Consider the following 25,278-nt stretch of genomic DNA (forward strand, 5'->3'; position numbering starts at 1 on the left):
TTAGAGTTTGTGTAACAGTTCCATGACTGCAATGGTCGTACTTTGTCCAAAGATGAAGGTGCCGCACAGAATTGTTACAATGCCCCAGATCATTAGGCAGGATCTGCAGGTAGGAGAGAAAAAGCAAGAGAAGGATTTTCATTCACTTGTCAAGTTCCCAGAAATAACAAGCTTCATTAGGAGTTTCACTCCGTAGGACAATGAACACTCCAGGACAACGATCGCACAATCGCTCCGCTTTCACTTCTGCAGATGCTCGCGCAGGGCTCCCCGCACCCCCCACAGGCTGCCGCAGGGACTGGTGAGTGCATCCCAGTCCCTGCAGCCGTTAGCAACGCGATCCTGAGGATCGCATCGCTGCCTCCTCTCTGCATCCACCCCTTAAGGGGGGAGAGGCCAGGGCCTTCAGACTGGGGCATCGCAAAGTCCCAGTTTGAAAACCACTACTTTATGGCATCCTTTGTATAGCGATAACCATGTATTGTTTATGACTATCTTGCATATTCCAGCACCAGCAGAAGTGTGTGGGTGCCAATGCATGAGAGGACCATTGCATTCTTCAAGAGAATTCTGTTGGTGCATGTTGGTTGGCTTTGCCCCCCCACCCCACCCAGCACAGCAATGAATGTCATAAGCACCACCCTGCTGGATCAGTGCAAAGGTCCATATAAGCTGAGCATCCTATAGAAACATGATGGCAATGGCCTTCGCTGCTGCTGGTCTTCAGCATCTCTTGTAAAGAGGCCTTCTGCATGGAAGTCCTATTTAGCCATCACAGCTAATAGCTGTTTAAGCAACTCATTCTATATGGACTTATCCAATCCATCAGTTAGTTGCCTCCCTTAACCACATCTTCTGGCTGCACATTCCAAACTATGGTGTTCCACAAAGAAGCCTTTCCTTTCATCTACCTCAAATTTGCTGCCAAAAAAACAATTAGATAATCCTAATTATGGTACTGTGAGGAAGAGGTAAAAAAAGAATTCTTGGTCTACTTTCCCTTCCCGTGTGGCATAATTTGATAGACTTCCATCAAGCTTTCCTCACTCAGTTGCCTTTAAACCAAGAAGCCCACCGAATTCTTAGCCTTTCCCAGTAGGAAAGGTCAGTCATTCCAGTAGTTTCTTTGCTGTGCCTGTTCCAGGTTTATGACATACCTTTTGAGATCGAGCAAAAGTGTACACGTTATTCCAAAATGCAGCCACATCACAGAAAAAGGACACCATTGGGATGTGGGCTAAAAGGATACCTCCAACCTAGGGGACTACACTAGCAGTTCTCTCAATCATGCATGGCCACAAGACACTCAGAAACAAGACAAAGAAGAGGCGCAAGCTTACTTGGTCCTTGGCTTGATGGGTTCCGTCTCCATGGCACACACCAGACACAGCCCTACAACGAGGACAGAGGATTTCTATCATACCAAAATAAAGTGGGTTAAGTTGGCACCTTAAGGATTACAAAAGATTACTGGCACCAAGTGGTTGGGAGTTCTAGAGCAAAGTCCTGCAATGAGCTCCCATGGCACCTTCCACCCACCCCTGGATGGTACTCATTGTGTACTACCACTACCACTGGTACCGAGGGGTCAGCTCAATCAGGTGAGCCCCCAGTGGGCATAGTCCCTAGGTTAGTGGCCAACTCCCAATGTCAATCATGTGCAGATGCATGATTTTCAGTAGGGGGTGGACAAGGGGGTACACGTCCAAAGAAAACAGCAACCAAAAGGCACTGCAGGCCTTGTAGGAATGGCATCCTTGGATGATCCTCTCAAGCGCTAAGTCACAACATTATCTAAGTCGGCTGACTGAACACCGAGCAATGAAAGTATCCTAAATACCACACTGTGTTTGGCAAACGCAACAGACGTTCGCACATATTTCAAAAATCATGAGTTGGCAAGAAAAAGGCAGCTCAGACAGCTTGTTGCAAAGCAATTCAGTTCTTCTCTGACTTATGCTGCAATCCTTTGCACACTTTCCTGGAAGTAAACTCCTTTGAACTCAATGGAACTCATTTCTGAATAGACATGCATGGGACTGTGCTGTTAAGAGACTTTCCCAGCAGAAATAAACCATCAAACCCTGGGATTTTGGAAGCAAGAGAGAGTTTCCGGATAGACAAAGAAAAGCCCTAATTCTCCATAGTCTCCGTCTTGAGGACAACACAGTCTATAGCTCTCTCCTTAATTTTCTGGCACAAGTCAGTCACTCTGTTGAGAATTCCACCAACATCCTCCCAACTGTCACCAGCCCCTCAACTTGTCTTTAAATCATAATTGTGTTGCTGACAAAAGCAGAAGCTGAAAAGTTGAACACTAAAATTTTCAATTTTCTCCATTTGATCAGCCGCTTATAAATTATACACACATACACAGCTCCAGGGGGTATATTTAACCAACTTGTATCTAGTTCTCAAACTGTATTTATCTGCCGTTTTCTGCAAGCACCTGCTAGTGACTTAAAAGAAGACACACACCTATATTAGCAAACAATAATATCACAAGACAAATACAGCTGAGAAAATGATCAAACTTGCCTTAAAGGGATCCCAAATTTCATTAGAAAGCAGAACAGAATGGGACAGACTCGGCAGGATGTACCCTCCGTACCCAAATAAGGGACTCCAAAAGTGATACTCGCTGATGGGAAGGAGTGGGGAGGGAGCTAAGCCTCACCACTCCCCAAAGAGCATTGGGCCCCCATGTTCTAGAGCAGGGGTGTTCAAACTTTTTGGCAAGAGGGCCACATCATCTCTCTGATACTGTGTTGGGGGTCAGGAAAAAAGAATTCATTTCTGTTTAAAATTTGAATAAATTTGCATTAATGAATATATTAGAGATGGAACTTATATGAATAAATGAAAGTCTTGCAATAGCTCAAGTCCTATAAGAGACTTTACACAAAGCAAGGCCGGCCTTTCCTTTGCTGCTGCTGCTGCACAGATGCAAAACAGCAAGGGGTGGAGGGAGCCCTTGGCCCACAGCTTGTGCAAGAGGTCAAGCAGTTGGCCCTCGTGCTTAGAATAATCGCATCGGGCCAGCACGCGCCCCAGCAAGACTCCGGAGGGCCAGAGTCTCATTGGGGACTGGGGGCTCCCTGCGGGCTGGATTGGGGGTCCCTGAGGGACGCAAGTGGCCCCCAGGTCGAGGTTTGGGCACACCTGTTGTAGAGCTCTCAGCAGCAGCAGCACTGCCCACCATTTATTTAAATCCACAATTCAGTGGCCTGGCCCAACAAACCATTAGCATTGCATTATGGGTAAACAGAGATGATAGCTGCCAAAAAGCTCTGAAGGCCCTGCGCACCAAGGTGCTTCTCCCCACAAAAAAACCTTAGCGGAACCCGTCACCACACAGGAGAGAGCTTTACTAACAGCCTCTTCAAACCTGGGGGGCAATCTTCATGGGGGCACAGGGGAGCATCACTGCATACGCTTTGTGTCCCCACGACTACCAGAAAGTTCCTCAAAGAAACAAACAAAGCACAAATATACACCAACATTTGAAACATCTAGTATAAGAAGGAGACCTTTGCTTTATGGAATGCAAAATCGGCATTACCTTGATGTAACACTCAGGTTAGCATTTTTTTAGTGCATAGTATGCAGAGTTCTGGTCATAACCTACTGCAGTTGTCACCAAGGCACCAATGAAAGACCATCTTCCAAGTGGAAAATGACATTTTCATTGGACACATCAGTTCCCTCCTGACAACATTGTCTGGTGGAGGCAAATACAAAGAGATTCCTTGATCAACCTAAGCAGTTTTTTCCAGGTTTAGTAGTTGAGGAAGAGAAGGGGGGGAGAAAGAATAGCAAAACAAAAGGATGGTATGCCCCGAAGCGGGTTGCAAGTTAAATCGCTTTTTGAACTTTCCGTTGAAAAGCGGTATATAAATTCTGTTAACAATAATAATATGGGCACAAAGTTATATTTCTATTCCGTTTTTCCACAAAAAAGGTCACAACGGGAATCACACAAAATCTCCACATCCTGTAAGAAGGAGAGGGTGCAATTGGCAACCAGAGTTTGAACGCATAAAAACAGGCAGGCACTAATCCATCACCCCAAGAGAAAAACTGTAATCTGGTCATACCTGGAAAAATGAAGATGAAGAAAGCACTGATGCCCCCAATGACGCTGATGACTTTGCTGATGTCTGGCACACAAAGGGCAATAACCAGCGTCGCCACGACCCAGGCAGTCGTCAGTATCGCTCGTGTCCACTTCTCATAGGGCTCTCTTGTCAGGACGTAGCTGTGCTTGGAACTCAGGCAGATGTCCTGGAGGACTGATCTAATGTTCACCCACAAACACAAGAAGACAAGGAAGCTGGAAAAAAGACTTCCCCATCTCTTCTCCCCACAACCGTGCAGATATTTATACGGCATTTTCTGATCGATTTTTATCTGTAAGATCTCCAACCAGCGCCAAACAGCCCCCAACCTGGAGCAGCCACCACCTCCACGCTTCCCCTCTTCCTCCTTGAATTCAAAAGAAAGAACAGTGGGCTGGACTAGAATGTCAGAGACATGTCCTCTTTTGCTCTTTTGCTCTATTTGAATCTAGAGAGCAGGAGGAAGAGGAGCCGAGAAGGTGGGCACCCACCACTCCATCAATCCACCACTTCAGGAGTCTGCTGAAGAGTCAGCCTGACACCATGAACTTCCAGGGATGGGAACTTGTCAGAGTTGCAAAAACACTGTTTTCCACTGACTCTGTGCAGACTCAGGTCACCTGCATCAATGACTCAGACACAGACTTCAATCTGAGACCTCTGACTCAATACTCGGTCCCCATGCATGCCCCACTTCCACTTCTAATGAGCTGCAGGCACTTGAGCGGGGCTCCCCGCACTTCAGGACGGCTGCTGCAGGGACTGGTGAGTGCATCCCAGTCCCTGCAGCCCTCCTGAGCAGTGTGATCCTGGGGGCTGCATCGCTGCCTCCTCCCTGCCTGCCCCCGCCCCTTAAGGGGAAAGAGGCCAGGGCCTTCAGGCTGGGGCATTGCGACACCCCAGTTTGAAAACCACTGAATTAGGGATTCAAAGAATAGAAAGATAAATTTTTTTGTCTGGTTTTTGTTGAAAAATATGTCTTAGAAATAATCAATAGATTCTTTAAGATTTGATATCCAGTATGTTAAATGATTCCTAGAAGAACAAAGAAATGTAGACTGAGAACTCCACACTTGCCACACAACTTTCAATATCTGCTTTTACTCTTATTTCTATTCTTATTGTTATTTCTAATTTTCAGAGTTCGTATTTGTTTTTGATGTTGTTGCTTTAAAATTTAAAAAATTAAAAATTGAAAAAGAAAGACCTCGTGAGGCCATCACTCAGACCTGGCAAGCAGCAGGGAAAGGGAGGCAGGGAAGGGTTAACGTTTTGCTTTTTGCAGCAAGCAGGAGGGGCGGAGGTGAGAGTGGGCTCTCTTGTTCATCTCTGAGGAACTGACCATCACTGAACACAGGACTTCTTTCTTTGGATGAGGCAGGCAGAAGGAAGAGCCAAGTGGGTTCTCGCCTTCAGACTGGCTGGAAAAGCACGGAGGGGGAGGAAGCGGCTCAGCAATCATGCTTTCCACCCACATGGCTCCTTGTGGCTCCACTGTTATTTGGGAGGAGGAAGCCTCACTGAATGACAGGCGCAAATGAGACTACTTCTGAGTAGAGCTGCAAAGGATTGTGTCGTACTATAAGCCTCCCAGATGCTGCACATGTCCCTCCTCCCTCTTGCTGCTGCTGTCCCTGTTCTCATGAAGTCCATCCCATCCCTCCCGCCTTGTTTACACATGGGATGGGACACCAAGGGAGTTTTAAAGGAGAATTCCAACACACCCCAGCAGCAGCTCCGTCCCCCCCCCCCCCAGGACACACAGGTGGCTTTTTAAAGGAGAAAAACCCGTGACTCAAGTCTTTTCAAATCACCAAACTGCTGTGAGCAACTTGGAAAGTCCCCCATTAGGACTCGTTTTCAAGTTGAGCCACAGGGAGCGGAGACTTATGACTCTACTCAAGTCACGCGGCACTGGACTCACACATCCCTACAAACTATTCTGGGATCCAATTATGACTGAAAGTTAGGATGTACATTTAATAAATCTTCCAAGTTGCAAAATGCTATGCTACATTGATCTCAAAGCAGAGGTGCTACCTTTTAAAAAATGAGCGCTTACCCTTTTTCCCTTCCATTTACGACAAATATTTGGGAGCAAAACAGGTTGTTCTCCCTAGTCAGAAAATCAGGCTGTGCTTTTACCAACAGTTTTATTTAATAATTTATACCTAGCATTCATATATCACTTCACAACATTCAAAGCACTTCAAATGTTAACTTCTTCTTATCTTTACAACAACCCTGTAAGGCAAGTCTTATTATTCCCGTATTGCAGATCAAGCAGGCCGAGAGGACCCAAGGCCACCTGGTCATTTCATGGCAGAGGCAAGATCTCAACCACAGCAGTTCTGATTCACAGCTCAGTAAATGATGGATTTTCCTTAGAGTTAAAACACAGCAAAACTACCACTTCTGTCCCTTACCTTCCCAGAAGAAGGACAATCGGGTAGATGGTGATAATGGAGATGCCAAACAGCAGCCGAGCTACAATCACCACCACGTCATTGCCAGGGTAGGACATCAGGATGTCAGCAGCAACATCAGCACCAAATGTCAGATAGCCATAAAGCCCTATGCAGGGGGACAGATCATTGCACCCGTGAGATACAGTGGAATACGCTGTACGCAGAGAGACCGTGGAAAACATGCACTACAAGCCTTTCAACATTGAGCTAAGATGAAAAGAATTTCCCAGTTTGAATCTCTCCTCTGCCACCAACTCACTAGTTGGCCTTAGGCAAGTCACTGTCTCTCGCCTCAGTCCGTCCTACCTGCAATATGGAGATTTACATTATAGGGTTGTTGGAATGACTACTTTAAGGGAATACTTGTGAAGCCCTTTGCACTCAAAGCACTAGACACAAATGCAAGGATATATAAACGTTTTTAAAAAAGCAGTAATTATTAAATTTAGGGCTGGGCTAAGAGCACAAGGGGCCCCCACAAGCTAGTCTTAGAGGCACCTTGTAAATTGTGATTCAGCAGGGGGAGGAGCAACTCTCCTTTCTCAGCTCAGGAGTCTGTCTTTCCAGGGGCTGGTTGCAGGTGTGCCTTTTTTAAAGGTTACAAGCTCCTTTTGGAGAAAACCTTCTTTTATTTATTTTGCTATGGAAACCACTTTATGAACTTGCTGTTGAAAAGCTATATAATATAAATATTTATATAAATATTACATAAGAACAGCCCCACTGGATCAGGCCATAGGCCCATCTAGTCCAGCTTCCTGTATCTCACAGCGGCCCACCAAATGCCCCAGGGAGCACACCAGATAACAAGAGACCTCATCCTGGTGCCCTCCCTTGCAACTGGCATTCTGACATAACCCATTTCTAAAATCAGGAGGTTGCGCATACACATCATGGCTTGTACCCCATAATGGATTTTTCCTCCAGAAACTTGTCCAATCCCCTTTTAAAGGCGTCCAGGCTAGACGCCATCACCACATGCTGTGGCAAGGAGTTCCACAGACCGACCACATGCTGAGTAAAGAAATATTTTCTTTTGTCTGTCCTAACCCGCCCAACACTCAATTTTAGTGGATGTCCCCTGGTTCTGGTATTATGTGAGAGCGTAAAGAGCATCTCCCTATCCACTCTGTCCATCCCCTGCATAATTTTGTATGTCTCAATCATGTCCCCCCTCAGGCGTCTCTTTTCTAGGCTGAAGAGGCCCAAACGCCGTAGCCTTTCCTCATAAGGAAGGTGCCCCAGCCCCGTAATCATCTTAGTCGCTCTCTTTTGCACCTTTTCCATTTCCACTATGTTTTTTTTGAGATGCGGCAACCAGAACTGGACACAATACTCCAGGTGTGGCCTTACCATAGATTTGTACAACGGCATTATAATACTAGCCGTTTTGTTCTCAATACCCTTCCTAATGATCCCAAGCATAGAATTGGCCTTCTTCACTGTCGCCGCACATTGGGTCGACACTTTCATCGACCTGTCCACCACCACCCCAAGATCTCTCTCCTGATCTGTCACAGACAGCTCAGAACCCATCAGCCTATATGTGAAGTTTTGATTTTTTGCCCTAATGTGCATGACTTTACACTTACTGACATTGAAGCGCATCTGCCATTTTGCTGCCCATTCTGCCAGTCTGGAGAGATCCTTCTGGAGCTCCTCACAATCACTTCTGGTCTTCACCACTCGGAAAAGTTTGGTGTCGTCTGCAAACTTAGCCACTTCACTGCTCAACCTTGTCTCCAGGTCATTTATGAAGAGGTTGAAAAGCAGCGGTCCCAGGACAGATCCTTGGGGCACACCGCTTTTCACCTCTCTCCATTGTGAAAATTGCCCATTGACACCCACTCTCTGCTTCCTGGCCTCCAACCAGTTCTCAATCCACGAGAGGACCTGTCCTCTAATTCCCTGACTGTGGCGTTTTTTCAGTAGCCTTTGGTGAGGGACCGTGTCAAACGCCTTCTGAAAGTCCAGATATATAATGTCCACGGGTTCTCCCGCATCCACATGCCTGTTGACCTTTACTATAGTATTCTATACTATATATTACATAGTGCTGTGTATAAATATTATATTCCTTTACCATATTGTTGCAGTTAACAAACAGAGGTGTGCAAATGCAGTGTGACCTAAAGCCAGGAGTGTCCAACTTTGTTTGCTGGGAGTTGTACAGGAATGATACACACAAGTGCTATTGTCTTTCCTGAGCAAAGTTTATGTTCAGTTGGAGGCTAAGACCTGACTATTTGGCAAGAGTAATTCCAGTGAACAAAAAACATACCCCTCCAACTCCTATCCCAGCTAAAGATGGTGAAATTACTGGCTGAGAAATGGGAGAGTTTCCTGGCCGCCCCAATGGGCTTCCTCTGTGAGAAGCTCACCAGTCAGGGAATAAATCAGCAAACAGAAGAGCATCGACAGCACAGACACCAGCACCCAGTGGGAGAACTTCTTGTTGCTCATGCTGCTGTAGATGGCAACACCGGCTTCGTGGCACTGAAACACAGAACAGACATTGGGAGGGGGAAAAGAACTAGACAGACAGCAAGAGAGTCTTTTCGGTGCAGCAGCCAGACTCTGGAACTCCCCGTGGAAACACAACTGGCCCAGTCCTTGCTAGCTTTCAAATGGGTACTGAAGAACTTTTTTCTGACCCAAATTCATATTATCTCATAGATTTTTGCTCACTGTTTCTAGCTCAGGTGCATTCTCTCTGTTTCCCATTTATTTTAATTACTTCAGTTTATTTTAAAAATAGTCATCACCTGCCTTGATAGATAGTCCCCTTCAAGAATAGCAAAGGAGGGCGTAAATATTTAAAATACATAATAATTCTCTCTCAAGGCTGAGAGTCCCTCACCTGTCCTTCCTCCTCCCTGGGGCAACCTTCCAAACAATGTCCTGTTCCTCCTCTGGAAACTAGAGTAGGGCCAGCAAAGAATGAATGCCACTGAAAGTCAAGGTTCTCACTACTGGAAAGACTTGTGTACAGGCTGCCAGCCCAGCCAGTTTCAGAAAAACATGCCACATGTTCTGTGAACCTGTCAGCTGCCATGCATTCCCTTTAACAGCTCCTCCAAGAGATGCAGGTTTTCCTGCGATCAAAGTGGACCGAAGTAGCACAATCGCCCCCCTCTTTCTAGCCATTGTCCTTCATCCAGTGAACTGATTACCCCAACACAACTCTCTGGGTGGAACATCCTTTCCTCCATTCTGCATGAGCTCTTGAGCATCCCCAACCTCTCCTAAGGCATGAGAATCTGCCACAACACTAACTAGAAGAAGTTCAATGTCATAGTTTGGCCAGGCAAAAGTTCCATTAGGCACATGGATGGAATGGGGTCAGACTACTTGGCCTTTGGGTCTCGCTTCCTTCCAACTTTACAAGTTTTTGCATATTCTTCCATTGTAATCAGAGTAATTCAATTAACTGTAGGGCGCCACACCATCTCAAGTGGAGAAATATATCTTAAAGCATCTTTCGATGATATGGGGGGAAAAGAGAAACAAGGCTTGCATCCTGCCAAATTTCTCCTATTTAACAAGGAGACTTCAAGTTAATTAATCATGATGTTTAGTCAATTAATTGATTGCCTTGTATGCAAGTGAAAACCACATTTCTGAAGCAAAAAATTCTCTCATTTAAAAAACAAAAAACACTTAAGCACATCTGAGGCTCAAGGACCCGGGAATGAGAGTGAGGATGCAGACAGATCCAGCGCTTCATGTGCAGCAGACTGCAAAGCCCTTCTCTGCATACCGCAGGCAGGCTGACTGCAGTCCTTTCCATCTAGTCCAAGGCCTGGCACGGTCTGGCCCACGATTCCCCAGGTGCTCTGAAATGAAAGCCTGGAGGAGGGAATGGATCTGTCTCAGACCTCCCAGTGCCTGCCGCAGCAAACACCGTTTCAGAGAGGTTCCCCCTCCTGAGTGCAAGAGAAGGGGTGAGGGTGGAAAAGCTTCTCAGATGGTGTTTGCCATTTGCAGTTCTTATAAGTTCATTTTTAAAATTATACTTTTCAGGGTTTGGGTTTGTTTTGTTTTTTAAATTTGCTGCCCAGTTAATTTAGGGCAGGAGGTCTGGCCTAGAGGGTAGAGCCTCCGTCTGCCTGAAGATAACATCCGAAGGTCGCCAGTTCGAGGCCACCGGCACCGTGAATGGTGAGACCTTGAAGCGGCTGACAAGCTGAAGCCGAGCTATTCAACTGCTCTGAGCGTGGGAGGATGGAGGCCAGAATGTGAAGCCAGATCAAGAAAGTAAAATCTGAATGTTGTGGTTCTTGTAAGATAGAACATTCTTTCAAAATTGTAAAAATCCCTATGGGGATTTAAATAAGCCTGCCTATGTAAACCTCCTTGAATAAAGTCTTGAATAAAGAACAAGAAAGGCAGTAAATAAATACCTGTAGTATTATTATTATTATTATTTAGTGGCTCAAAAGTGTTTGGCAAAAAGTATCAGTTAATCTAAGCAGTTCCTCTCATCAAGACTGCATCCCAGGTTTCATTTCATTACCTGAAATCCAAAGCAGATTGTTGGAATAACGCTGAACACAGAAGCCCAGGAGGAAGCCCTGTAAGATTTGAAAAAGGATCCATGTGAGACAGTGTTGCAGCCTGGAAATTCTGATGTAAAAGAGCAAGCAGGACTGTGTGGGCCACACAAGCCAGGGAAGCCAAGCGCCAGGCGCAGGTATGGAACATGTTTGAAAGACAGCTGGCTCAAGCCAGGGACCTTACAGTTCCAACTGTGTGTTGTAGATACTTTTAAGGAAAACCTTCTTTGATTCCGAAGTGTGCAAGAGCTTGAACGGTCCAATAGGAGATACAGTTAGAAAGAAACCCCCTCAGTTGCTTTTTTTTTAAAAAAAATCAGTCTTTGTGCACTTCTATATAAGATTACTCAGAAGTAAGAACCATTAAAGCTCTCTTTAGACATAATTACTACACAGTCAATTAATGTAAGGAGAAGCAGAATTGCACCCACTACTACCACCCCTCCTCCCAGGTCTCTGCAAATCCAGCCTTATTTATAAAAGGCACTGCTGAATACAGAAAGGATTCCACCCCACACAGCAATCACATGGAGATCTGGGGGCACGATCAGTAAGCATGTGGGGCATGGCAACCCGACACGTCTGTCTCTCTCACACATTTTGCCACATTATTATCGTGGATAGCAACAGGGCTTAAATTAGATTTATTCCCACACGCACACTGGATTATAGCCTACCCCTGCCAATTCTGCCATAACGACCAAATCCCAGGAACTGCAGCTCTGAGGGTGTATCAAAATCCCATTCCTACTACTTCTCAGTGCTCCAAGATTCAAAGAACTGGAAGGGGCCCAATAGGTCATCTAGTCCAACCCACTGCCTGCAGCAGGAAATTGTCCTAGAGCATCTCCAGAAGGTGCTCGTCAAGCCTCTGCTTGAAGGTGTCCAGTGAAGGAGAGTCCACTACCTCCCTCTCAGTCTCATCCACTGATGAACCCCCCTGACAATCAGGAATTTTGTCCTGATATCCAGTTGAACTTCATCATGTGAATGGGCTTGGCTGCCTGTGGGTAACGCCTTTCCAATGCACCTGGGATTAAACTCTTCTGCAAAAAGACAGGCATCCCAGAACGGAAAGAGGAGGAGCTGGAAGGCAGCAGAAGGGGCGCAGAAACAGGTGGGAAACGAATCTAACCCATTATTTGAAAGGAGCGCTCCGCCCTCTCCCTCCAACGAAAGCTTAGCCTGAACATTTGTCAACAGCAAATGCTGTACTACAAGATATTGCCAGCTGACAGCAGCCTCTCTTCTCAGAGAAGCCAGAGGCATTGAAGAAATCAAATTCCACCATTAAATTCCATTTAACAGTAAGCAAATGGAACTGTGGCCAGTTAGACACAAAAGCACCTCAGGGGTGTCTCCATGGACCTTCCTTCCTCCGTGCCTCTGGGGTTTCAGAGTCACGTCAAGGAAATACTTGAGAATCGCATTATCTGCTGGAAAGAGAATGTCGCATGCCAGTCCTTACCCAGAGGAACCATGACGTTCTAGCTTGACAAGATGATCCGTTTGGAGGTAATATTTTATTATAATGACAAGCATCAGATAGCAAGCTGCCAAGGTTCCAAGGATACTGAAACACACACACACACGGAGGGCTTAAGATTTCTGCAGCATTAAAGTTCAACAAATCCTTGCATTTCAAACAGCCACATTTTGCAACTGGGGGGGGGAGCTGCATTCCCAGACTCTCTCCCTATTCATAGCTTTGCAGGCTGTGTTGACGTACTATCAAAATCTTCAGATACATGAGAAAAAATGCCACCACATCTTTACCTGGTGGGGCATGGTACAAAATACCACCCCCCTTACCCAGCAGAACTACCAAAGAGCTAACACATCTCCTCCCCCCACCCTCTCTGGGTTGGAAAAGGAAGAGCTGAGTGGAGCAGCATTTGCTGTATCTGGGCCTGCCTGCTGAGACAGAGGATACTTTGGTGGCCCAGTGCGACCAGTTCACAAAGCCCTTTGCAGAGGAAACTGTTTGCATCTGACACCACTTGGGATAAAGCACTGGAAGCTTCAGTGGAGGTACCAGCAGCTTGTCCCGTCCTTTGCATTCTCTTCAGCTCCATGATGTGGACAGGATCTATGGAAGCTTGACCCTCATGCCCTCAATCCTCGCTCAGTCTGGCTAATAAAAACTGCTGGGGCCGGGAGCTGCCCAAGCAGGCCAGGAGGGTGGTGAATACATTCCTTACATCGTGTGCAGTGCCACCCTGCCTTAAGCTGGGCACCCCGTTGAAGAATCCTCCCTAGACCCCACTGCACTGCATAACTACCGGCCATTATACCATTGCTATAAACAAAGGGGTTAAGCAGGGATGCATTTTGGCTCCCATGCTATTTAACCTGTTCCTGAATGATTTAGCCCCAGCCTTGAAGACAGTGGATAGTCACTGCCCGATACTTGGGTCCCATCCAGTGCCGCTATTACTGTATGCGGATGATGCAGCTCTTATTTCTCGAACAAGAATTGGCTTAAAACGTCTACTTAATCAATCTATAGAGTATTTTACATCCAACAAGTTACAGATTAACTACTCTAAATCTAAAATCATGGTGTTTGCCAACAATTGGAAACCATTTAAATGGTCATTTATGGGCAACAAAATGGAACAGGTAAAGACATTCAGATATTTAGGCATTAATTTCCACTATAAGCATTCGTGGGTTTCTCACCGTAATGCAGTCCTAAATGCATCAAAAATCTCATCCCTTGCAATTTCCCGGGTTTTTTTTAGCCAAGGTAACAGATATGTCCCGGCTGCTTTAGAGGTATTCAAGGCTAAGGTACTTTCGCAAGTTCTTTATGGCTGTCCAATCTGGCATAAGGCCTTGAATCATTCAACTGAGAGCATACAGGCATCCTTCCTGCGGAGGATCTTGGGTTTTCCCAGATGTGTCCCATACTCTGTGATGTGTCTTGAAGTGGGTTTTATTAGACTTAAAACATTGGCTTGGTTGAGATCAGTAAAATTTTGGCTTGCAATCCTCTTCAGTGCTGCCCCATATGGGCTAATGTACCAGCTTCTGGCTGATCCAGTACTGCCTGTGGAGGTTGCGGATTTACTCACCAAGCTTAAATCGATAGGACTAGACACAGCAAGCCTGGGTATGATTGGTTTAAGCGAAGCCTACAGGACTATCAAGGAAAGACTGCTCGATATTGAGCGTCAAGAGCTACTCTGTGCAGCTAACACCATTTGCTCCCCTCTCCATCTCCACATCCCAGTCAGCTTCTTTCCTTTATCATCTGCAGTGCCCACAGGCTCGCAGAGCATTCTCCCTTGCGAGATGCAATGCCTTTCCATCAGCTCTGCTAGCGGGCAGGTTTAGTGGCATTCCCTACTCAGAAAGAGGATGTACCTGTGACAGGAATTGTGTGGAGACATTACATCATATATTTTTTTACTGCCCACTCCATGATACCCTTCGTAAGATCTATCTGGCTCCACTGCTGAACAAAATGCAGGGCTGGGAGGATTCATTTAAATTACAGACTCTTCTTTCCATAGAGGAAACTGACTCTCTTGACAAGGTTGCCAACTTTGTTTCTGGGATTCTGGCAGGACGGAATTCTGGGTCTTCCGCTATACTATGGTGAATGGGGGGTATTGGATGGAGGGGGTATTGGATGATTATGAGTGCTTTATTTTATTGTGTGTTCTGAATGTTTAATGTTTGGTTGTTGTTTCGTATTTCCATTATCTATGCCAATAAAGGTCTTATGTATGTAACTACCGGCCATTCTTTAATCTACCCTTTTCAGACAAGCTGTGCAAATGGTTGGAGTCAACTTGGCTTCAGAGAGGAGACAGATGACCCGCTTTATCTTGACCATTACAGTCCAGTTTTCAATAGGGTTTTGAAATGGAAACAGCTTCGTTCCCTCTACAGCAGAACTTGACAGGAGCTCTGCTGGACCTCTGAGGAGTACACAATACCATCAGCAATAGCAGCCTTCTGCACTGCCTGCCTGGAATGGGCAACAATGACACTGCTTTGCAGTGGCTCCAGTCCTTCTTGGGAAGGCAGTGCTGAGGAGCTCCTGCTCAACGCCAGTCTTTGGCTTGTGGCGCTCCGTTCTATTCTGCTGTCCACAGCTAGAGAAGCTGCCCAGATGCCTTGAACTGCTGAAGGGCTGGATGAGGGCGAACAAGCTGAAATTAAACTCATAGAAGATAGAAGCTTCCTGCTCAGGTGATCTGCTGAATTGACAACAGCACAACAGCTTGTTCTAGACAGGGCTGCACACCCCTTGAAGGCCAAATTCTCAGTCTGGATCCAGTCCTGCTCCTGGATTTCCAGGTAATGGCCATGGCTCGGAGTATAATTCTCCAGCTTCATCTGGTGTGCCACTTGCTCCTATTTCTGACTCAGTCAGATGTAGATCCAGTTACACATGCCTTCGGGTACAATCCTAACCAACTTGCCAGCACTGGCCTAGCCGCAATGCAACCCGAGGTAAGGTAACAAATGTACCCTTACCTTGGGGAGGCCTCCTTGTTTGCCTTCCCACTGGAGGATGCAGTGCAGGCCACACTGGCACAGCTATGTCGGTGCTGGAAAGTTGGTTAGGATTGTGCCCTTCGTTACCTCTCCTTTGAATGATTGCAACAGACTTATGTGGGGCTGCCCTTGAAGACTCTCTGGAAGCTTTAACTGGGAATAAACGCAGCCAAGCACATGCTGATAGATGCCAACTATTAAGAGCATGCGACACTTGTTTCTCCAGCTACAATAGCTACCAACTCACTTCTGGACATAATTCAAGGTGCAAGTTATGACCTTTAAAGTCCTAAGTGGCTTGGGGCCAAGGGACTTGAAGGACTGCCTTCCCTCATAGGAGTCTACCCATCTCTGGAGGAATTCACTTGTGAGTCCCATTGTTGCTGGCGGTGCAGCTTGCAGGGACATGCAAGATAGCCCTCTCAGTGGCGACCTCCTCCCTCTGGAATCCCCTCCCTAGTGAAGCATGCCTCTCTCCATCCCTCTCCATTTTTCAGAGACCTTTGTTTCAAAGAGGCTCAGGGAAGGCCAGTCAACTTATTTTTGTTCCTCTGTCTTGCTCTCGCTTGGCTGTTTTTACTACTTTAAAAAATTTTTGTAGCAAGTTCTTAATTATTGTTGCAAGCCACCATGCACCCAACGAGAAAGGCAAGATAGAAGTAATTTAAATGAATACAATGGCGCAGAAGTGTGGAGCGCAGGGAAGGAGAGTGCTGGGCTGCATTGGCGACAGGGAGAAAGAAACCAGCCTGAAACCCTACAGAACAGTCTCCAGCCAGTGCAGACAATACCAACCTTGATGGAGGCCAGTATCACATGGTCAGTCACCATTCAGCCCAATCCCAGAACCAGCAAGCACAGGAACAAGGGAACTCTCACCTTGTATATTTCTGGAACTCAATTGCCCTTGGAATGGAGAGAGGGAAGATCACCAAGATGCACAGCGCAGACAAGGTGAAGCGGTGGTCGGTGAACCAGTGCTGGCGAGAGAGCCCTCCGCTCAAGGTTTCATTTGGGTAGAATGAATCACACACTGGGAGAGAAACATGTCGCGGGAAGCAATGAAGAAGCTTGTTCTCACTGGTTGTCTTTACACCAGCAAATTTCAACCACAGTGCCAGGGCACGTTAGTGTGCTGCCAATGGTCCTCAGGTGTGCCACAGGAGTTTGGGGGAGGCAGTGCATTGTACCTTTTCAAAAAAATGGATGGTGTGCCATGACAATTTTAGCACTTTGACAGTGTGCTGTGAGATGGAAAAGGCTGAAAATTGTTGCATTACACAGAACAAGCCATGGTGGTTGGGTAGATCTTACCTAGCATTGGTACTGCACCATCCCAAGGAGATCAGGATAGCATATGTAGGGTTATCAGGTAATCTTTGGCTCAGCCTCACCATTGCCACAAGATCTTTGACCTTAGGCAAGCCAGCAACACAAAACCATGGTTGGGGCTAACCAGAAGAATCCACACTATGCTTTGAGCTTCCAGACATACAACAAGAAAACCCCAGTTCATAGAAGAACGTCTGCTTTTGCATCCCAGCTGCTCAGAAGATTCTGTTTCATTCCTGTCTCCATGTTGCAAAAGTTACTTGCAGATCCTAATGGTGTCTTATCACTCTGTGGATTCAGATAACACAAACTATGGTGTGCAAACCAGCTTCAAACCATGGTTTCAAAACCTGGATTAATAGCCCCAAACAAGACCATAATGTGTGGCTGGTTCAGATGTATCATAAAACCATGACTTGGCTAAACAAACCATAGTTTTGCATTACTTCTGAACCCAAACTGTCCCCCCTCGGCTCCCCACTTGTGCATTTAGGTGCCTTACGGTCAAACTAGTTGAGACAGATCACCCAACAACTCCCATCATTCTCTAAAGTGGTCGGTTAGTCCAGGGCCACAATGCAGAGGGAGGGAGGGAGTGCTGAACTTCCTTCCCTTTGTGCCTGTTCCCAAAACTCTACTGCATGCTCTGGGCTTCTATTGGCCCTGCTTGGAGAAACCTACAGGAAAGCTCAATTAAATTTAATTGAAATAAGTTTATTCTGTTTTGCAAGGTTTTTTCCCCTCCTTTTGTTACCTGTCAGTATGGAACCAGCTATAGACCTAAGAGTTATTTATGAATTGTTAGAAAACTAGAGAGATTCCCACCCCCAAGGGCTCACATTTTTCTAGCTGGTCTCCCACAACTCTGAGAAAGGCCACGGAGATCATGAAGAGGTTCAGAATGAAGCAGACTTCACAGAGCTTCCCAATGGCTGCCCCACAGATCTTTCTCACCACTCCCTGGTACGTTGTCTGGGTGCTGATGGAGGCGGCATAACCCAGAATCACTAAGCCACTAATCAGGAATATCAAGGAAGCCTGCAAAGAGAGAGAGAGAGAGGTCAAGCCACAAAGGAGGAAATCCATAAGGATGCATAGTGAATGCTCCAGCAGAAGGGACGGCAACAGGGGTCAATCTGGCTGGTCACTGGCTGAAGGTCCAGCAAGCTGAACTGACCTCTAAACTCCATAGAATCTGTGGCACATGCCTATCAACAGGCTTTGGGTACCATTGCACCTGCACCTACACCTCCATCTTCAAATAAGTGCCCCCCACACACACACACAGAAGACCCTGGACCATCGCAGGGCCTCCAGATGATGTTCCCAATGTGAGCAAGACATTATGTGAGCTCCTTTACCTGCTATCCTTGGAGGAAAAGCTGCCATTGCCAACAAATATATTATTCCTTCCAATTTGCTGATGGGGAGGGTGGGAGGAGATTTGCAAACATTCAGAATTACAGGAGACAACAAATTCAAATGCACAGCACAAGATAAGAAGCAGCATTTGCAAAGGTGCACTGAAAAATGAGTCAACTGACATCAGGAAAGGCCAGCCTGAAGACATGGACAAACGCTCAGTGAAACAAGAAATTTCTCCAGCTTTTGCCTGAACACCTACAAGGAGGGTCCAAACTTTCCTCACGTGGCCAAGAGTGTTGTGACAGAGAATGTCCTTCCACAACTTCAGAAAGCAGAATCCCACGCAGAAGGCCCTCTCAGCAGAGCATAAGGTGCGAGATGATTCCTCAGGTCCAGGTCCCAAGCTGTTCACAGTCTTAAAGGTTAAAATCAGCACCTTGAACTGCACCCAGAAGCCCACCAATAACCCAATCTTGTATATGTCTACTCAGAAGTAAGCCACATTAAATCCAATGGCACTTTCTCCCAAGGAAGCATGCCTAGGATTGCATTTAGTGTATGCCTGTTATTAACTTCTTATACTGTTCTTCCTCTAAGAAGCTCTGAGTAGCATAGGCAGCAGCAGTGGTGTAGCTATCTGCTACCTGGGGTCAAAGAAAAGAATTTGTAGTCCCCCTCCATGAAGAAATCAAATTTAAATTAACTAACTAAATAAAAAGTGTGCCCCGTATTGGTGAGAGACACTGTGCTGAGGTGAAGAGGGACGGTTATTCTCCACCTGCTAAATATAAGGGCACCAAGTATTAGTATTGGCAACCTTCAGTCTCGAAAGACTATGGTATCGCGCTCTGAAAGGTGGTTCTGGCACAGCGTCTAGTGTGGCTGAAAAGGCCAATCCGGGAGTGACAATCCCTTCCACACCAGGAGCAAGTGCAGTCTGTCCCTGGTCTGTCTCCCTGGCTATGGGCCTTCCTTCTTTGCCTCTTAGCCTCAGACTGTTGGCAAAGTGTCTCTTCAAACTGGGAAAGGCCATGCTGCACAGCCTGCCTCCAAGCGGGCCGCTCAGAGGCCAGGGTTTCCCACTTGTTGAGGTCCATCCCTAAGGCCTTCAGATCCCTCTTGCAGATGTCCTTGTATCGCAGCTGTGGTCTACCTGTAGGGCGCTTTCCTTGCACGAGTTCTCCATAGAGGAGATCCTTTGGGATCCGGCCATCATCCATTCTCACGACATGACCAAGCCAACGCAGGCGTCTCTGTTTCAGCAGTGAATACATGCTAGGGATTCCAGCACGTTCCAGGACTGTGTTGTTTGGAACTTTGTCCTGCCAGGTGATGCCGAGGATGCGTCGGAGGCAGCGCATGTGGAAAGCGCTCAGTTTCCTCTCCTGTTGTGGGCGAAGAGTCCATGACTCGCTGCAGTACAGAAGTGTACTCAGGACGCAAGCTCTGTAGACCTGGATCTTGGTATGTTCCGTCAGCTTCTTGTTGGACCAGACTCTCTTTGTGAGTCTGGAAAACGTGGTAGCTGCTTTACCGATGCGCCTGTAATGCACCTCCCTGCATTACAATCTCTGAGCATGAACTGGAGGTTGTCCATGACTTTGTGTACCTTGGCTCAACGATCTCCGACACTCATTCTCTCGATGCCGAGCTAAACAGGCGCATCGGTAAGGGCACCACCACTTGAAAAAGTGCCTCTTAGCCCAGTTAGCAGGTTTAACTGTATTATGATACATGGAAATGAGAGCCGACTAATATTACAACCTTATTGGTTCCAGGCTGTATCAAAACACCTGACTGGCTCTTGGAACAATCAGTCTCATTGGTCAGTTCTGAGTTTAAAAAATCCAGGTTTTTTTTACATAACGCGGTTGTGTTTTTATTTTATTTGGCTATAACTTTTGATAGACTAGAGATATTTTTTAACAGAATAGAGATATTTTGGTTTGTTTCATTGCATTCTGCATTAAATTCCGTATCAAATGGTATATAACTTGATGGTATTATTCAAAAATACCAAGGTTTTCACAATTTTGGCCGCTAGTGTCAAGTTCAGGTAGTTGCCCCCCTAAAGCATATTACCCAGTGCAGTTGCTCCCCCCGCACTCCCTTAGCTATGCCACTGAACGGTAGTCCTATTCTCCATTTCCCCAAAATGTTATCCTTTCCATCCTAACCCTACAAGATAGTTTAGACTGAAAGATGGCGATTGGCCCATCTGGTCTCCCAGTAGGTTCAAGCTGCAATCCTAACCGCGCTTTCCTGAGAGTAAGCCCCACTGAACAAAATAGGACTTACTTCTAAGTAGACCTGGTTAGGCTTGTGCCCTAAATGGGAGAAAAGGGATTTTATTTGCAGCACGAAACACTTTGACAACCTGATAACATACAAATTGGGCCAACTAAAAGATGAGAAGAGCTCCATACAGATCAGATAGCAGAGCAGCACTGCATGCAGGCAGAGAGTCACACAGAGCTGCAATCTAATCCTGGAGTCCAAGGAAACGGCCTTCCAAGTGTCTGATACGGTGCCCATGGAATGGCTTTTGGGAAACACAAAACAGTTTGGAATGAGAGCATCAAGGCCACAGATACAAGCAACATGTGATCAAGAGTCACCTTCATCAGGAGATAACAGAGGAGCCATTAACCAAGGCAAACAGAATCTCTCCATTTCATGGCCGCAGGAAACACGAATGTTGCAGGTAAAGACAAGGAACTGGATTGCTCCAGAAAACTCAGTTTCACTCATTTCCTCTGAAATAACGCCAAACCTCTAAACCAAAATTCAGAATTGTTTACTCTGGATTCCGCCCACAACATTTTACACCACTGAATTCATATTGCCAGGATTTTATTTATGCTTTAATCCTTCAGTTCCACTGTTGTCCTCTCACTTCTCGAGTACAATGGGGAAGAAAAATCCTCCCTTATTTCTTGGCTATTGCCCTTTTTAAACGTGTCCAATTTGCATACCTGGGAGGAATAAATCTTTTTGCCCAGTTGCTGTCAGGAAGAAAGTGGGTCAGATCTTCAGAAAGTTGGCTAACAAAAAGCCAACACATGACCAAAAAGATCACTCAGGTCAACAACTTGCCCTTCAGCATTATTAAAAGCTCATGTTGATTTCATAAGTGGTCAGTCTACATATGGACACAAAGGCACACTCCTTTAAAACACACACACACACACACACACACACACACACACACAGGTAGTTAGTTAGCTCCATAAGTGCATTTGCAACAATGGCACTTTTGAGGTTAAAAAACTGTGGGGGCAGCAGGAGAATTTTCAGCAGAAAAACAGGATAGAGATAAAGGCTTCAATAACACTAGACTAGACACAGAAGCAATTATAAAACAGAAATTGAAGAAACCACAGACCTGCTACACACAAGGACACTTCAGCTTGTTGCCACACAACACCACAGTTAAATGGCACATGGGAGTCTGGACATCTCTCCCAAGTTGGAAATGCCTACTTTGATTAATGTTAACGATAACTAAATTAGTTGACCTACCACGTGTTCACATTTTCTGAAAATATGTAATTTGGTTCCCATTTTCTATACCTCATTTTGCATATCTGCTATAGCCTATGGTCAATATGTAAATAAAATTGAACTTGAGTTCTCTTTCCATAGACAGATTTCATATATATTACATTTATTTTAATGGGGGATGAAGACAAGAAAGATGCCCAGCTACTTCAGATTTAAGTATGTCAGATCAGAGAGTTGAAGGTGATGTGAAAGAGAGGAGTGGAGTGCAGTGGCCGCAGGGTCATCTGTGGGAAACTGATGTTGCATATTTTTGCACCCTCTCAAAAACTTGCAAGAGACTCTGCAAACTCAAACTCTGCAGACTCAAACTTTGCAACCAGAGACAACAGTGGGATGAAAGAAAAAGTGTGTTGCCTGGGAACACCCGTATCAGTCCACAAGGCCATCTTGCACTGCCTCACTCTGTTCCTGGTCCTCTCCCAGGAGCCAGGCCGACTTCCTGCACCAAGCGACAGCACACTGAACCAAACACTGGCTCTGTGAGCTGAATCAAATGCTGGCTCCGCCAGCGCAAGGCCTGCTGGGGTGCATCTCCTCCTTCCTGCTACAAAGGGAGCCAAGTGGGCCACAAGCAGGTCCGCCCGCCCCTCACCACACCAACAGGCCAGCTGAGACTACGGAGCACGGGGGACTCGCACTATGGACAGGAACAGCAGGAGACCGACTGTGGGGACGGGGGAAGGGCAGGTGGGGCAGGCCAAAGGGCTACATGTATTTAAACACTTGATGCTGGCCGACAAGGAGATTCAGTAGTGGACAGATGCTGGTCCAAGCTGGGCAGCTGCCAGTGACCTGGTTGAAGAACCAAGGTCCAGGAGGATGACCCAGGTACACTAAACCCCGCCCCGGCTGTCTGAGGCCCTTAGAACAGTGTTTCTCAGGCTGTGGGTCGGGACCCACTAGGTGGGTCGCAAACCAATTTCAGGTGGGTCCCCATTCGTTTCAATATTTTATTTTTAATACATTAGACTCGATGCTATCATAGTACATGACCGCATTTGAAGAAATGTTACAGACCTGTACTTTTCACAAGCTACTATGTATATTCTTTTAACAAAGACAGCAAATGGGGCTTACTCCTGGGTAAGTGTGGGTAGGATTGCAGCCTAGGATGGTTAAAAATGTTCCTGCTTGATCACGACCACTTCCAGTCATGACATCACTTCCGATGAGTCCCGACAGTTTCTCATTCTAAAAAGTAGGTCCCAGTGCTAAATGTGTGGGAACCACTGCCTGAGAACATCCTCCTTAGGCCTCCTAAGGGACCTTTGTCAATCACCCTGAGACCCCCATGAGTGAGCCACAGCCCAGGCTGCTGGCCCATGCCAAGCCTCTCTGGGCCCAAGGGGCGGACATGTGTCTAGCCCTTGGAAAACACCACATCTCTCAATTCCTTTTCAACACTATCCCCCTGTCGCTGTCACTTTAAAGAACTACCTCTGGCCCCAGGGTTGATGCATTTAGCCCCCTTAGAGTGGCTCTGCAATGCATGAGACAGGGGAGTAATTAGAACACAGCAATTAAAGGAATCTGAAAGGTAACTAATGCTAGCCAAATCAAGTGGGCAGAGTCCCAGCCAGTCCTGCAATCAATGCCACCTCAGCTCTGAACTCCTTAGCCAGCCATCCTCTCCGAACCCTGATGTCTCATCTTGTAACAAGGGAACCCACGCATGTAGCATTCACTGCCACTTTGAAAAGAGGAGCAGCACATAAATTGCATGGCTGAAAGCAGGGGAAATTAAGAAGCGACTCCTGAGTCTGTGTGGGAAAAACAGAGAGCAGAGGGAGGGGAGGCCTTTGGAAAGTAGTACGACTGTTGGACCCAGACCTGGAAGATTCAGGTTCAAATCCCTGCTCAGCCGTGAAGATTCCTGGGCAATGCTGGGCCAGTCACTCTCTCTCAGCCTTGCCCACCTCACAGGGGCATTGAGAGGACAGCGAGGGGATGAACCATATGCACCCCTGGAGCTCCTTGAAGGAAGGCAGCATAAAAATGTAATAAATAATTAAATTTGGATTTTCAAAACAACAACATAAACCCTTCAACCTTACTGCAGTTCAGGACAGACTCTGTGGCAAGGTTCCGATCCAGCATGTTTACAATACCAGGCCCCAGCCCTGAAACATATGAATATATGCAAGTTCCCCTGAGCAGGTGCAGAGTGCATTTTCCTCACTACTGAGCAACTGCAGGAGAATCCTTTCACCTCAAGGCTTGGAGGAAAAAGGTTCCAAACCAGAAGGGAAAACATGTCTTGCGGCAACTTCAGCACATTTGCCAGAGCACAAGCTTTCATCTGGGACTACTGGCAATTTCATTAGATGCGTGAAGTGTTATCCATGGAAAGTAGAAATATATTAAAGTTGCTCCCCACACACACAAGATTGCACAAACCATGACAAAAAAGTAATCAAACTTTAAAGCCATGTACACACCAGTCTGTAGAGAATCTCTTTCTGTGTCTGATGAAGCTAGTTTTGAACCACCCACAATACTTTCAACTCTGCTGCAGCAAACCCACACACAGTCAGTCCTCTGGAAGCAGAAGCTGATACTGTACTGAACATCAGCACCCTCTTCTTCTAGAAATAAGCTTTGCTTAAAGGGAGTTGGAACAGTGGAAACCCAAACTCTTATAGGTTCTACTCAGATTTCCCCACAATGGCCTCAAAAGTCTCTGGCTACAAGAGAAAGCCACCTTCTCTGACCTCAAGTTTCTAACTTTCTCAGATGTATCTGTCCATCCTTCAATCTAGGTGGCCAACTACAGTTTAACAGCCACACAGATCCTATGGAAGAACATACTTCAGCATAAACCTTTATGGGCTACATGGTTTTGGAGAAACCAACAATACTGAAAACAAGGGTGTCTACTGGAAAGAAAATAAAACTTGTCAAGTGTACTAACAAGCTTATGTATAAACAGAATAAGCAGGCTGACAATTCACTATTACAGAGCTTGAAAAATGGGATAAACTTGCAAAAACTTTGTTAGAAAGCAAAATTGGCCCCAGCAGAAATGCACGAGACAAACATGTTACACAGCAAACAATGGAAGTCACCAGGACAACTTCCAACTAAGCCTGGCTTAAGAGGCCACCATCTGTTTATCCCACAAGCCAACTGGTCCACCAAAGACATGAAAGAAGTTTTGTTTCATTTGGCACTTACCAGCTCCACGAGGACAGCTGGGGTGATTCCTCCCGCCTTACTGAAGGCCCAGGGGAAATTAAGAAGACCAGCTCCAAGGGCAGATTTCAACATTATGAAGATGGCCCCAGCAGAGGAGAGGTTGGGGCTGTCGGACTGCAGAGCAGGCTTGGCTAACAAGCTGATGCTTTCCCTGGCCAACTCCTCCAT

At 46.2% G+C, this 25,278-nt stretch overlaps 1 protein-coding gene across 1 annotated transcript; it reads right to left on the reverse strand.

Annotated features, from left to right (window-relative positions):
- SLC38A8 (solute carrier family 38 member 8) lies at nt 1-25,278 on the reverse strand. The gene is made up of 10 exons (XM_066637655.1): nt 25,090-25,278; nt 17,826-18,024; nt 16,534-16,687; nt 12,611-12,715; nt 11,103-11,160; nt 8,968-9,082; nt 6,545-6,692; nt 4,098-4,297; nt 1,341-1,392; nt 1-103 (listed from the first exon to the last, which is right to left on the reverse strand). Exons 1-10 carry the CDS (start codon nt 25,276-25,278, stop codon nt 1-3), a joined length of 1,323 nt encoding a protein of 440 aa, XP_066493752.1.

This window comes from Tiliqua scincoides, chromosome 9 (assembly GCF_035046505.1).
Source record: "Tiliqua scincoides isolate rTilSci1 chromosome 9, rTilSci1.hap2, whole genome shotgun sequence".
NCBI lineage: Eukaryota > Metazoa > Chordata > Lepidosauria > Squamata > Scincidae > Tiliqua > Tiliqua scincoides.